This window comes from Sphaerodactylus townsendi, linkage group LG04 (genome assembly GCF_021028975.2).
Source record: "Sphaerodactylus townsendi isolate TG3544 linkage group LG04, MPM_Stown_v2.3, whole genome shotgun sequence".
Classification (NCBI taxonomy): Eukaryota; Metazoa; Chordata; class Lepidosauria; order Squamata; family Sphaerodactylidae; genus Sphaerodactylus; species Sphaerodactylus townsendi.
The window spans coordinates 110,228,239-110,243,105 of record NC_059428.1 but is presented as its reverse complement, the minus strand read 5'-3'; the positions used below and the strand labels follow the sequence as shown (position 1 = coordinate 110,243,105).

General features: G+C 39.4%; 1 protein-coding gene across 10 annotated transcripts in view; it reads left to right on the top strand.

The window, feature by feature from the left end:
- MBNL2 (muscleblind like splicing regulator 2) overlaps positions 1–13,504 on the top strand; it is a 107,882-nt gene extending 94,378 nt beyond the window's left edge. For 8 of the 10 annotated variants that reach the window (XM_048492737.1, XM_048492738.1, XM_048492736.1 and 5 more), the window contains one exon: positions 11,441–13,504. In XM_048492737.1, the coding sequence (XP_048348694.1) occupies positions 11,441–11,568 (128 nt within the window). In that variant the 3' untranslated portion in view covers positions 11,569–13,504. The remainder of the gene's footprint in view (positions 1–11,440) is intronic. The other 2 variants (XR_007244203.1, XM_048492740.1) reach the window with 2 other exon arrangements.
- Positions 13,505–14,867: the final 1,363 nt, after the last annotated feature.

Sequence of the window (14,867 nt, the reverse complement as noted above, 5' to 3'; positions counted from 1 at the left end):
AAAGGCGATTAGGAAGATTCATGAAGGACAGGTCTGTCTTCAGCTACTAACCATGGGGTTTCAAGAGAACCTCAACATCTGGAGACAGCAAACCTCTGAGCAGTGCCTGGAGGTGACATCAGGGGAACACCTTAGTCTTCATGCCCTGTTGTCAGCCTTCCTTTGTAACCTGCTGGCCACTGTGCGAGGCAGGATGCAGGACTAGATGAACTGCTAGTCTGATCTTGCAGGATCATCTTATGTTTTCGTTCCCTTCATAGAAAATATAAAAAACAAGATACTTCCAACTCCCACATCCATATCCTTTCTGGGCCCTGTCAGTACCAGTGTGATCTACTGGGTACAGTGTCCAACCAGGATCTGGAAGACCCCACCCTGCCATGGAAGTTTGCTGGGTGACCTTGAGCCAGTCACACAACCTCAACTTAACCCACTTTACAAGGTTGTTGTAAGGAAAATGATGTAAACTGCTCTGGCTGCCCCGTGGGAAGAACAGCGAGGTATAAATGAAGTAAATAAGTTCTATATGCTGTCAGTACCACATAAAATATGTTCAACAGCATCAGTGAGGAATTCGTCCAACATAATCCAGTATTGTGCTGCTTGTGTCAATTCCTTGTATGGCTGGACCACTAGTGTGAAGTGCCCATATGAGCCAGCATCCCCTATTGTCACATTGTAGATAATAGTTCAATGGCCCTACGGCATTCAGAAACCCTTCTAGTGCCACTAGAAGTTGTATAGAAAACATACCTCCCAAAAATTTGAGTCAAATGTCCTAAAAGCAGCAGGATGGGAAGCATTAAAGGCAGAGTACATGCTGTGACAATCTCACAAGTGAACCACAATTTAAGAGCAATTCAAAGTGGCGCTTCGGAAGAGTCACAGGTCAGTTCCTTGAGGGGGAGAATCAGTTGAACTTTCTGGAGCATTTTCTCCAAGCCTATGTTCAGACACTTTTTAAAAGAACATTTTAGCCTCTTAGCTTTGGGTTATTTAAGGCATTTCATACCTGTTTTAGTTTTCTTCAATGTTTTTGAGGATTTAAACCACAGTTTTTGAAACCTCTGTTCTTTTGATGCAAAGTCACTTCCTGTCAGGGAAAGGGCTGTTGAACTTTTAAAGTTGCTGCCCCCTTGACAGGGTATTGCCTCTACAAAACTTGATCTCTGTGCAGACAACAGCTCTTCGCAATAAAATAGCTGTACCTGCTTTACCTCTTCAGGCTAAGCTGGGACTTTTGCAGTGCTTTCATTTAAGGGCTGGCTCTTCCTTTCTCTCCTCATTTTTGGTGTTTTTCCACTTCTAATTTCTGACTTTGAGTGAAACATTTCCAGTCTCTTAATCTGTAGAGAGGTTGACTTTTCTTTTATACTGTTCCTTTCTCCTTTCCCCATTTTTCCTTTCTTGCTCCTTTGCTATCTCCAACTGGCCCATCTTTTCTTTTAAAATGGAAATACCAAGTTACAGCCTATTAGGAGATTGATTTAAATGCTGTCTGAAATCTCCATTCCCACCTTGCTGCAGACAATAATGAGACAGCAACAGAGAAAAATCAGGAAGTAGTATGAAAATGCTATAAGACAAAAACCTTCCCTTGAGTCAAAGACAATATCAGAATTACATTATTTCTGTCCTGATGCCTGCATTTTTGGCTTGGTGATATAAGTAGAATGTCAGATACAGGATGTCAGATGTCATGGATTTGTGCCCAATAAAGTTTCCCCTGAGAGAACTTGGGCTTCATTCACACATGGGTTCTATAGATTTGCAGGGTGTTCCATAACGCCGGAGATTCTAGCAAAACAAAAACAAAAGGCGGACCCAAATAGACAATTTGAAGGGAGAGATCAACCAGAAAGAAATTCTGGCATAATTTCAGTTGATGAACAGGCTCATAATGGAAGAAACCATCCTTCATATAGGCTGATTTCAGATTGTATAGGCCAGGGCTTTAAAGATTGAAAACAGCACCTTAAATTAGATCGGGAGGAATAATGGTAGCTAACAGCCCTCTTCTGCCCCAGTAAAAGTTCTGTTCAGTCTTCAAGGGCAGCCCTACATAGAGCACAAGGCAGTAGTTGCACCGCAGGGCCCCAGGATCAATGTGATTGTCCATGGAGCTTAAGAGCCAAGATGATTTCTAAACCAAATGCAGGTCTTTTGACATAAGTGCAGGATCCAATAATAACCATAAACTCTTCATTTAAAAAATCAGTTCAGTTTCACCCTATCCAATGTGGGTACGGCAATCCCTGATGAAGTCTCTAGCTCACCAACCAATACCTTGCATGATTCGGCTTTAGCTTGTTCTTCCTCAAACATTTGACCTTAGTCTCAAGGCCCAGCACAGAGTTTGCTGCTTCTGGTGACTTATTGGGATAGAAATCTCTAATTACATTACAAGGAACTAATTTCTGTTATCCAGCTGCATCTAGAAATCATTAATCAGGTCAGTCTATGGTTGATTCTGCACGGCAAATGTATAATGACTTGCAGTCGTGACAAAGGAATCTGTTTTCCTGTTCACATGTGTTCTGTGCAGGCAGTGATTGGAGCCCATGGAAACAATCTGGGTTGTTTTTGTGCCTTTGCATCGAGACGTTTCTCTTCAAAAAAAAAAATTCCTGCAACACATGCTTAGCTACAAAGACCTACAGAAATGAACCCCCACAGCTATGCCAAACATCCCACAATACGACCTGCTGCACCTGCGTAGCTACGCAGTTACAACCAGCAACATTTTGGAAAAGGGGCCTCCCTGCAGTGGCCAGGCAATGGTAGGTGGGTGATTGTGAATGGGGGCTCCAACCCAGGATTCTTTAAAAGAATCACTTGTTAGTTTAGCAATTTTCACAAAACTCAGGTTGGGGGAAATAAAATGGGGCAGGCTCATTTTGGAAACGGGACCTGTGCGAAGTGTGCCCCCCCCCCCCCGCAAACGGGTTATATAGCGTCCTGCATCCGTTATATTTGCCCTATGCAGAATCTGTGTCCCAAGTGAGGTCTGAGGGCAGACTGAAATGAGTGAAGAACAGATGGTTCATCCAGGCTATCCTGGAGTTGCTGGGCTACAATGTTCTCAGTACTTTGTCCAGGAGTTCAACACATGCTGTCTTTAAGAGAGCACAATTTATCATTTCCCTTAACATCTTTGGAAATTTGCCTTTCTATAATTAAAAGTATATTGTGAAACAATGGAACCCTTACTTTGTCTCTACCAGATTTAACTAACCAGGAAGCACAAGGGTTCAGTCTAAAGGCCAGGATCGTGTATACAATTTTTAAAGAGACCAATCCAATATTATTTGTCTGAGTTGACCAGAATGGTGCTTTGGACATCTCTCCCATCTGATTCAGCTCTGAGGGGGCACCCAAGTTGAATAAGACCAGAAAAAGTTATCAGTGGCCAATCAAGGCATCTGCTGCATGATGTATTTCCTCAATCCCTGCTTTTACTTTCTATTCTCCCTGTGGCAAGTTAGATCACTTCTAGCATAAATTTAATTTTGCTTCGCAGCCAGAACAGCCAGATTTACCAGTGTGCACAGCTTGCCCCAGACCTCTTCCCTCCACCCACAGCCAGCCCAGCTAGTCTTACCCCCACACTCCCTCACTCTGCTTTGCATGCTTCCCCCTTGCCCTCCTCCAACTACTCTAAATGCTTGTGTCAATACATCAATATAAATCAGCACAAGCAGAGTCTCTTTCTGGCTCCTGCCTTCCTGCTCTGCTTCTGCCCTCCCTGATGATTGGGAGGGCATTTTAAAAACTTTATTTCAGTCAAGCCTCTATTTTAAAAACAAGCCTCTCTCTTGCAGCAGCAGCAGCAGCAGCAGCATGAGTGTAAGAGAGTGTATGTGTGTAGGGAAAGGGAGGGGAAGAGAATATCAGCAAGATTTGTGCCTTCAAGGCTGTTGATGGACAGTATTATGAGAAGCAGCAAAAAGAGAGGCCAGCTGAGACTTCAGCAAGCAGCTGTGTGGCAGGCACTAGGCTGTCTCCTCACATGTAAACAGAGAGATGCTAGGAGAGCCCTCTGGAAGTCCACTGCACAGAGAAGGGTCCCAAGGTAAACATTCCCTGCGTAATTGGCCTGTGAAGAAAGATGCATAATAATTGTAGTTTATGGCCAGATTCCCATCACTGAAACTTACTCACAAGAACCTATAAAGTAGGAATTAACCTGAACGGCTGTGCTGAACATAATTCAGTTGATGTAATGGTAATGGAAGAGAAATCCCTCTTACCCCCAGTATTACTACCAGGGATAGCTTTGATAGCTATCGCCACCAAAGGTATTTCCCAGTATCTGGCTGGATCCAAAGATGCATGAATGGAAGAGAAATAGCACCTGATGCTGTTCCACACAACTGTTCAAACAAGTACAAATACTTCTTGTATAAAAGTTCTGATGCTGCTGTTGGACAAGAGTCTGCATATATGTTTCACAAGTAGGACATATTTGGATTTAGTGTCACTTTTTGTACATAATACTATAGATTTAAAGAAATCCTTCCATGAATGGAAGTCATCCTCCACTTGCAAGATCCAACCCAGTAAGCTAGTGAGTTGTCCAGCTTCCAGTTCAAGAAGTCATTCCTATGAGTACAGTACTACAAAAAGTTCTGCCGGCAGACCATGCCTGATTGAACATGTATTTTAGGGAGGTAGTTTTGTATTCTAGAGAAGCAAGCAGGAGTTCCTGTTTCTAGTCAGGCCTATTGTCTCATCCTACTCCTCTGGAGATGTACCACAGACTTGTACTTCTGGTGCTATTTGAGGAACCTGTGCTCTCCAGATTGACACTCATGCAGTCATTGGGTGCAACAACAAGATCTAGGTCAAATATGGACTTGAGCTTCTAGAAAGGTCAGTCCTCCAAGTTCCTTAGATGACTTTTTTCTATTCTTATTTAACATATGATTTCAGGCACACTGAGAGACTTCACACTATAGTCAATACGTTCATTAATGCTTCCGCCTTTTTATACTTTGGTTTGCTTAATGTCTTTTCTGCAGACAGTTTTTACCACAGTATTGTGGGATGCTTTAGCTGTAACAGAAAGCCAGGTCTGGTCAATGTAAACTCCATACTGTTATGCACCTTCCTCTTTCTCTTCCCTTTGAGCTTATTGTTATAATTTCAAAAAATTATAAGTCACTTTTCCACCCTCATTATTGCCACCAAATGGGTTAACAAATTAAAACATACATAATAAAATTACATCTTAAAAACATTAAAAAATCACCATTAAAACAATTAAAAGCAGAGTTTTAAAAAATATAAAAACATCTAAAACACTGGGCAAGAAAGAGGAATCACTGAGCCAAACTAACTAAAAACAAAAAATGAAACAAATTTTTTGAAAATGTCTGCCCTCATTGGCAGAGGGTTACAGCAAAAGGAGACAGATGAGTCTCCATGAGGAGAGAGTTCCAGAGTTTTGGTGACATAAAGAAGTCCTTTTGGCTTGCTGCTCTCCTAATCTCCAAAGGTGGAAGCAGCTGAAGCTGGGGCTTCACAGTACTTGGGTATGTTCATAAGGGAGTAGGCAGTCTTCAGGAATGTTGGTAAGGCTTTAAAGGTTAGCACTGGCACTTTTCATTGTCCCTGGAAACAGATTGGGAGCTAATGTAGATCGGTCAAGACAGGAATGATGTGGTCCATGTATCCACTCCAGACAGCTTCCTGAGTGCAGCATTCTGCAATAGTTGAAGTTTCCAAACATGTTTCAAGGGCAACCCTACATAGAACGTATTGCATTATCTGATCTAGAACACTTGGAATAACTGACCCTTCTCTGCATTACAGCATGTATCAACAAATGGGAACCTGCAAGGATATGCAAGAGCATTTCATTTTCCCCATGTCCACTATTTCTTCTTTCCCTTTTCTGAAGCCTCCATAGCTTCTCCCCATTTTTATTTTTCTTTCTACCCTTCCCATCCAACAGCCAACCTATATTTATCTGTCCCTTTGTCTTCAGGTTCTCTCCACCTGGCCAGCAGCCTCTGCTTGGAAAACTATAGCCCAGTTCTGTGAGGCTGGCCACTGGACCAGGCCCACTAGAATAGTAGGGCACCCTCAAGGTCTTACTTTCCCCCCTCCTGGCAACCCACATATCCTCTCCCCATTTCCTGCCTCATTCTCACCTTCTGAGCCATTCACCAACCTATCTTTTACCTGCCTCCTATCTTCAGCTATATTTGTTATTTATTGACTTTATTTATACTCCACCTTTCTCCATGATGGGGACCAAAGAGACTTATATTAATTTATTCTCCTTTTTATCCTCACAACAATCCTGCAAGAAAGATTAGATCTGAAGTATGTGACTGGCCCCAAATTATCCAGTGAGATTTCTCAGCAAGACGAGGATTTGAACCTAGGTTTCCCAGACCCTACTCTGAACCTCTTAACTGCTACAGCACATTGGTTTCCATAGGGTGGCATTTGTTGAAGAGTAGCAAGCAGCCATACCTAGGTGAGTCTCACAAGTCAGATGATATCAAGTCACCCAGTAATAACTGTCAGGCTTGGCTCCAATGAATCTTCCCTCAAAGGCGAAAGCAGCCCTGGAAACAGCCTTGCCTTCTGCTTACAGAAACCAAGTTTTGAAATGCTGTGGCTGCCTAGCAATAGCTACTGAGAGAATCCAAATCATCTGGTAGTTGCTGCCAGGTCTATGGTGCCAACCTCCAGGTGGATCCTAGAGATCTCCTGGAATTAAAGCTGATCTCCAGATCACAGAGGGCTGTCCCCCTGGAGAAAATGACTGCGTTGGAGAATGTACTTTATGGCATTATATCCATCTGAGGCCCCTCATCTCCTCTGTCCAGACTCGCTCTAGAATCTCGAATTTCTTGGTCTTTAGCTGGCAACCCTAGAGGCCTGGTTCCAATGAGTCTCCCCTCAAAGGCCAAAACAGCCCTTGAAAGGATCCTGCCTCCTCCCCTGCCTTTTTACTCACAGAAACCCAGCCTGAAAAACTGTGATTACCTAGCAGTGGCCACTGAGGGACTCCATTTGTTAAAGCTACAGGTGCTCCTTATATCATTTTGGGCTTTTTAAACCCCACAACGTATTTTCTTTAGATTTCAATTTTTCAAAAACTTTTGAGAAATTCTAGATTTATTTAAAGATTTGCCTTGCTCCTTCTCAGCTCCAATCATCAGATTTAAGTATCCTCAGATTTGGCTGACCACTATTAGAATATAAGATGATACCTGCTGAAAGAGAGGGCCATATAAAAGAGTTTATTATTGCTACAAATTTAAGGTAACATTAATGTACAGAAACATGAATAGTTTGTTGAGTGTTATAAAAAACTTGTTTTAAACCCCCTCCCCCCTTTTTTTTTTTTACTGGAAAACGATTCTACAGCTGATTTGAAATTGCATGATCTGTGCTGAGGAGCTGGGCAGGGAAGTTTGGTGAAAAAAGCAGAAATAGTTTAAAACTACTTTTAGTGGCTGGCAAGTATGGACTAATGTAATTTTGAAAGATATAGTCAATGTTTGTTCTCCTTTATATAACACTACCTGTTATTATATTAAATGTATGAAATGTAATCAGTCATCCATCTGAAAGTTAATGGCTTATATCCATCATTTAGGGTAGAGAATAGGTAGGTAGAGTAATATAGTAATTTATTAGTAGTAGCAGTAGTGAATTAAAAGTTAAGCACTAAAACTGCTTTCTGAAGAATATTATAAGAGTCTAGATGAACAATCCACCCTTCCAAAATTCACGGAATGCTCAAAAACTATTTTGTATCTGAAAGGGAGGGTGTTTTGAATAATTTGCTGGAAATTTAAGGTTGTTTCCAGTAAAGATAATCTTGTAACTAACTGCAAGAAAGGTATTCCCTGTCAACATGTACCTGCTCTGCTCCTCATGTTAAAGGAACTGAAAGCAGAAAACTTTACTTTGCTCGCATGAAACTCTTAACTGATGACTCTGCATATATCAGTAGTTAGTATTTTGGCAATAAGGCTTATGGTCACCCAAGAGTATCAGGTTTGGAAAATTGTAGTGCATACAAACATGAAAGGTGTGTCCTTTGCAACAATAGCAGATGCCTTTATAAGGCATCTTCAAGATGTTTTGTTTAAGAAAAAACTGAGCACAAAAATAACTAATGGAGTCACTCATGTATATTATTATAGGTGGTCAACACTGAGATCACATCTATGACCAAGCTACTCCAAGATTAATTTCTGTATTCCAGGGTATCTTATCAACTGAATTGTCCTGCCATAATTTTTTTTAATCAGCTGCTAATGGTTTAATGCAAAATAATTGTCTAAGTTCAAACTATATATCAAGCTGGGGAACCATGTGAATTGTTGTATAACAAAACTAGAAACTTTCAGTTCATTGGAGAGACTCTCCTCCCACCATGAGACTGTTCAATGAACAGCCTATAACTAGGTTAATGAGCAGAGATGATGAACACTCTCACTTTGGTAGAAAAAATATTCTCTTTTATGGCAAAACTGAAGTCATGTACAATAAGATACTAACTAGATTAGGGAAAGAACTCCAAGATATCACTGCAGTTTTTTGATAGAGGAAATTGAACCCTTCTACATAACAGTAATAGATTAATTGTGAACAAAAGAGGACGTAGCTTTAAAGTGATCACACTTGTGGACAATTTTATGCAGTTACTCCAGCCTACTTGGAAAATCAATGGGATTGCATTGTTAATATGCCAAGAAAGCAATATAAAATAAAGCCATCGCTTAGTTTCTTCTTCTTCTTCTTCTTCTTCTTCTTCTTCTTCTTCTTCTTCTTCTTCTTCTTCTTCTTCTTCTTCTTCTTCTTTTTCTTCTTCTTCTTCTTCTTCTTCCTCTTCCTCTTCCTCTTCTTCTTCTTCTTCCTCTTCCTCTTCCTCCCTTCTGTGAATTCTGGGAATGAGAATGAAATTTGGTCGTTTATGCTGAAAACTGTGAATTTAATCAAGAACTGAATCTGACAGTGTATCTGTTAACTTATGCTGTGGATTAAAAAGAACTGTCAAATGAACAGGTCTGTATTTTGGCCATCAAATCAGTTTTCAAACCAGAAATTACCATCACTTTTAACTGTGTCTTGTGTTGGATCCTACTGAGCTGTTCTGCTGACATGGAAGGAGTCTTTTTTCTTTGATCTAAATGAGATAAGCATCTGCCTTGTTCATTGTCTTCAACTTAGCGAGGCAGTCCCTGTGCCAGCCACTGCCAGCTGCCATATTTTAGGGCTTATTGTCATAGTTCCCTGCACAATTACATGGCAATAACAGTTGCAGAAGGAAGGGGAAACAGATCCTTAATGGATCTTATTTACAGTAAACGCTAAGGATACCCTTTTGACTACAGGAAGGTTTAATTTTGACAGTTAACAAGATGTGAAACCAAGCTGTGTTACTTTTCTGATGTAATGATAGCCCGTGGAAGCATGCTTAGTTAGAATGGTCTAGTGACTACTAGTTATGTTCACAGGAATAGACTTTCTTCATTGGGTGACTGTTTAGTGGGTCTTGGATATAGCAGGTGAAGCAGGATGTAGACAGTAGCTAGTTTTGTCCACTTCTGCAAATGGAGCACACAATCTTCCACATGCTCCCTTGTGCTACTGGGAGGCTCACAAAAGCTTTTACACACATGAATAATTACAATTTTGGAATTCACTGCCAATGGATGCAGTGATGGCTACCAGCATTGGTGGCTGTAAAAGGAAATTAGAGTAGATTCATGGAGATTATGCCTTTCAGCAGCTACTAGCCATGGTGACTAAAGGGACCCTCCACATTTAGAGCCAGTAAACCTCTGGATACCAGGGCTGAGAGGCAACCCCAAGGACTTCTGTGCCCTGTAGGTTGATCCTCCAGGACAACTGGTTGGCCATTGTGGGGAATTAAATGGACCAGTTTTGGTGGTTGCAGTCATTTTTAGCTTATTTTTAATAGATAAAGATATTGATTCTATAGCAGTTGAAATAAACCTGCTTCCAGTACATGGCAAATGAGTTTTGAATTTTTGTCATCTGTAGGTTAGAGGTGATATTTTGTTGTGATTAGCAGATCGTCTATATCACCCATTGAACACATTTGTGGTGACAATTTGCAGTAAATGGATAGATTTCTCATTAAGGCATCCTCAGAGTTCATCCAGAAAATGTGCTGAAAACTGTTTTTTTTTTAAAGTACTTAAATGTTTATTTTTGGAACAGAGGTAGTGGCCCTGTATTATCATAGAGTTTCGTGATTCCTAGTAACTGATGGTATCGGTACTGCATGAAACTGCTAGCTGAAACCAGTTTGCAAGCCAGTATTAGTATCGGTTGGTACTGCATGAAACTGCTAGCTGAAACCAAAAGAAAGAGACAAATTAATTTATTTTCAAATAATATCTTTTTTACAAAAAATTAACCCTGCATGTAAATCTACAAAAATTAAGACCCTGCAAGATTTTAGTTAGTCATTAGTCATTTATGACCTGAAAGGAAAGAATAACCTATTTTAAATAGCTTATCCGCTACTTCTTGTAGTGTGTTCTTATCACAGGTACCCTCATGAGTGACTGTTTACAAACCTGGAATAAATCTTTAATTTCTGGTCTTTAGCATTCAGAAATGAGACTTCCTTGTTTCTCAGTAATTGGTTAAGCATATTAAGTGTTGTAAGAAGCAGGTATTTCTGGAATCCTCTCTGATTTCTGGTTTGAAAACTACTTGTCAAAGAAGGAATTATATGACAGAAAATCCCAGGTTAACATGATGCCTTCAATCATTCAGATGGGGAATAACCTGAGCTTACCCAAGTAGGGTTGTTCTCTTATCTCTGGAGAAATTCCTGTTCTAATATATCCTCAGGAAAAATGATTGCCTTCATACAGTTTCCTGGCTTGCAAACAAACTACACCACCTTATTATTTGGAACATGAATTGTATTGAAAAAGCTCATACTTACAAATTAATTCACCTTTTAGATTGCTTTCAAACTGCTGGTATGTGTTCCTTACTAACTTCAGCTGGCTAAGCTTTAGGTTTGCAATAACCACACACATCCTCCCCATTCATCTTGTAAATAATACTGTGGCTGTCACTCCATTGAGAGAATGTTAAAGGAGTCCATGGGTATTTCTGATCATTAGCTGTCTATGCCTTTTGCAGGGATTTTCTTGTCCTCCCCTACAATTCAGCCCTCTCTAAATGCAAGACATATTTTGGAGTGTGCTTATTTGTCTTCAGTCATTTTGTTTCCTTGCGGCTGTGCCATTAAAAGGAAAAGATCAGTGTCGCCGGGAAAGATCTGCATGTCATGAAAATTTAGTTAAAGTCTCAGATGAATCCGTGTTTTCATTTTTAGGTAACACAAGAAAACACTCGCATCAGGGTGGGTTTTTTAAAAGTCTAATCACACATTCCAACCGTGTTTCTTTTCTTCTAACAGATAATCCTCAAGTAACCTACAGGAATGGAATGGAATGTCAAGAAGCTTCACTGAGAACAGCAAAGCATTGTTACTGTACATACTACCCTGTCTCTTCCTCGATAGAATTGCCACAAACTGCATGCTGAGTAATGAGATTGTTCGTCCGGACAAATCACAAACACTAAGGAGCTAGTGCTGCTATATCATATAGGAATATTAAATATGGTATGCTTTAGTATATTCCAAACTAATCTAGTTAACTACCTGATGCTAGCTGTGATGGTTCAAGACATAAAAAGGGTAACATTTTACTTTTAAAAAGTTTTATACAACATTGTTTACTTCTTAGGAGTATTGTCTTGCCACCATAACTATAGCTAATGTAAGTAGTCTTATTCATGTATTATTGTAGGATTCACAACTTTATGAATCTTTCTATGTTAGCAATAAACGCTTTACATTGGCCACTAAGCCCAGGATCCAAAGAACCACATGACAAGTTCCACATGACCAAGGGCGCTTTCTCAAACAGCTAATTTTGCCCAACTCCACAGGACAAATCACTTTAAAACTGCAGAAAATGTCAATAGTACTTCATGATAATAGCAAAGGAATCTGCTGCTCAAATTGAAGAGTGGGGGGTTGAAGTAAAAAAAAAGTCATACTGGGCGTATGCAAGTGCTCTGGTGCACCAGGGTAACTCTTTGGATCCTGGCCAGTATACACAAACTGGAGATTTTAACTTTTGACCCTTTGACAATTTTGTACTCTCTTTAAAAGCTCACTTCTCTATTAGGCAGTCGATGCCAAGATAAAAGAGGTGATGTGAAAGCAAAACCCTCAATTCCTGCATGTCACCTCCTAAAAATTCCCAATAGAGAATCCAAGGTAAAGCACAAATTGCTGAGATGCACATGAATTGATATTAGACTTGTACGGAGAAGCAGTATCGTAATTATGGCATTCTAGAACTAAAGTTAAACCTTTGCACGGTATGATTTTCATACCCCTAACAAAGTCTTGACTATGTTATTTTACAAAGAGAGAAAATATTTTTTAAAAAAAGCCTTTGCAGAAGTGCCTAAATTTTGCCACACCAGACTTGAAACTAAGTGATCCTGAGGTCTATAATTGAATCTATACCAAGTGATTAAGCTTTCAGATTTACAATCAGGTTACCAAAAAGAACTTGTTATGAAATAACTTCTTCCCAACTAAAGAAATGGGGCTATAGATGAAGAGATGAGCATGATATTCTAATTTAATTAAAACTGGCTGCAGTCATTGAAATAGGTGACTTTAATCTAGACGGTTAGGAGAATTTGAACATTAGAGAGCGAGAGAGAGCGCTTCAGTTTATTCATTCTTACTGTTGCCGTATTTTTAAAACTGGGTTAAAGAAGTTGTAACCGGATTACAGCACAGAGAAAGAAACTAGTTCTTTTTAACCTTTGTTTCTTTAAAAGCTTATTTTATGTCACAGAAAATGAAGATATCTTTAATACAGCTATATACATATTATATATATACACATACATATATATGGACAAAACAGATTTTAATGTTTACTTTTTTAAATACGTGTTGATTTACAAGGTAATTATATACATTTAATTAATGTAGGAGGTTTGTTTTAAAGATTTATTTCCTACACTGTTGTACCAAATATGTCATATTTCACATTTTATATGTTGCATATATCTATATCTATATAAATATATAGATATATAGATATCTCTCACAGAAAATCATAGTTTTTAAATTATTGTTTATAAAACAAAAAAGCAGCTGTCCTATGGAAATATATATAATTGTTTGAAACATCTGTTTTTTCCATGTGAACATTATGAATGATTGCAGTATTTTAACGTAGCCTTTCAGACTGATTCTAAGCTCTTCAGCTTCGATGGCACTGCCTGTTTTGAAAGACCATAAGCACTAACTGATTATTTGTTTAATGAAATTATTTTCCAGTGTTAATCTTGTTTTTAAATGTCTAATATCTGTTTATATTAAAACTGTAGATTTGATCACCTAAAGGGGGAAAGACCCAAAATCTAACAGTAAACATAGTGCTTGTAATCTTGCATTTGTTTCAATTTGTGAGAAATATATATCTTCTTTTATTTTTACTTATAAATTTTCTCAGTCAATACAATTAGGTTTCTGATATGGCAATTTACCTACATCTGTAGGTTTGGGTTTTGAGGTTGTTGTTTTTTTAAAAAAAATATCCATTTAAATATTTGGTAGTTTGTTGGAAAATACTAAATGGTAATTTATGTATGTTTAAATATTTGAATTGTAGAAGACAAACATTTTAGTGAACATATTATTTTCTTAGAATCACTCGAATATCTTTTTCTGTCCATTGGTGGTCAGATATCAAAATATATGAATTTTTACTCCTGGACAAAGAGAGAGAAAGAGAAAATGTATTTTGTAAAAAAAAACCAGAGATCCGTTGTTATCACCATATACATTTCTTCTGTTCTTACAAATTCTTAATACACTTGTGTCACTTGTTAAATCATTCACTCCAGAACAGCTGCACTGATGGCAATGGGGTGACAGTGGAAAGTAGCCCCCAGTTGAGAATGGGGGCAGGGTTGCCAATTGCAGATTAGGAACTCCTGAAGATTTGGGAATGAAGCCTAGAGAAGGCAGGGAACTCAGTGCCACAGAGTCGACCCTCCAAAGCATCCCCTTTTTTCAAGAGAGCTGATCTCTGTAGTCTGTAGATGCGCTGTAATTCCGAGGGATCCCCAAGTCCCACCTGGAGGCTGGCATTTCCAGTGGAAAGAGTCATTTTGAGGATCACAGTTTAAGAGCATAACACAGAGGCTGTGCAAACAGAAGTAACAGCTTCAGCAGGGATGAAAACCATGCTTAATCTTGAATCTAGCTGCCTCTCCATAACAAAATGCCTAGTCACAATAGTGAAATGCTTATCTGTTTTCCATGAACCTCCCAAGAATACAGTACTCTGCTCATTCCTAGCATGTCCTGATTGGCCTTTTGTCTGTTTGTTCGTTTGTTTCGCTTCCAAGTTTCTGGAATTTTCCCCCTGTCCGGTTAGCAAACTTCTAAGCATGACCATTCCTTTCAGTCTGTTCCTCCCTTTGCTGCGTCTACCTTGGCCTTGTTCCTGTCTATTGCTAATTTCCTATTGATGCATCATGCCAGACTTGATTCCTTTTATCTGCTCTCCAGCCATCCAGAAGCTTCCCATACAGTGTTGCTCCATTCTGTCCCTGTGCATGCCATTCTAACCCTCAAGCTATCTGTGCATCCTGGCTTGCCTTTCTTCATTTCAGCCCTTTGGCGTCTTGAAGAAGAGCAGTTTGGATTTATACCCTGTTTTTCTCAACCATAAAGAGTCCCACAAACTCCTTCCCTTCCTCTCCCCACAACCAATACCTTGTGAGGTAGGTGGAGCTGAAAG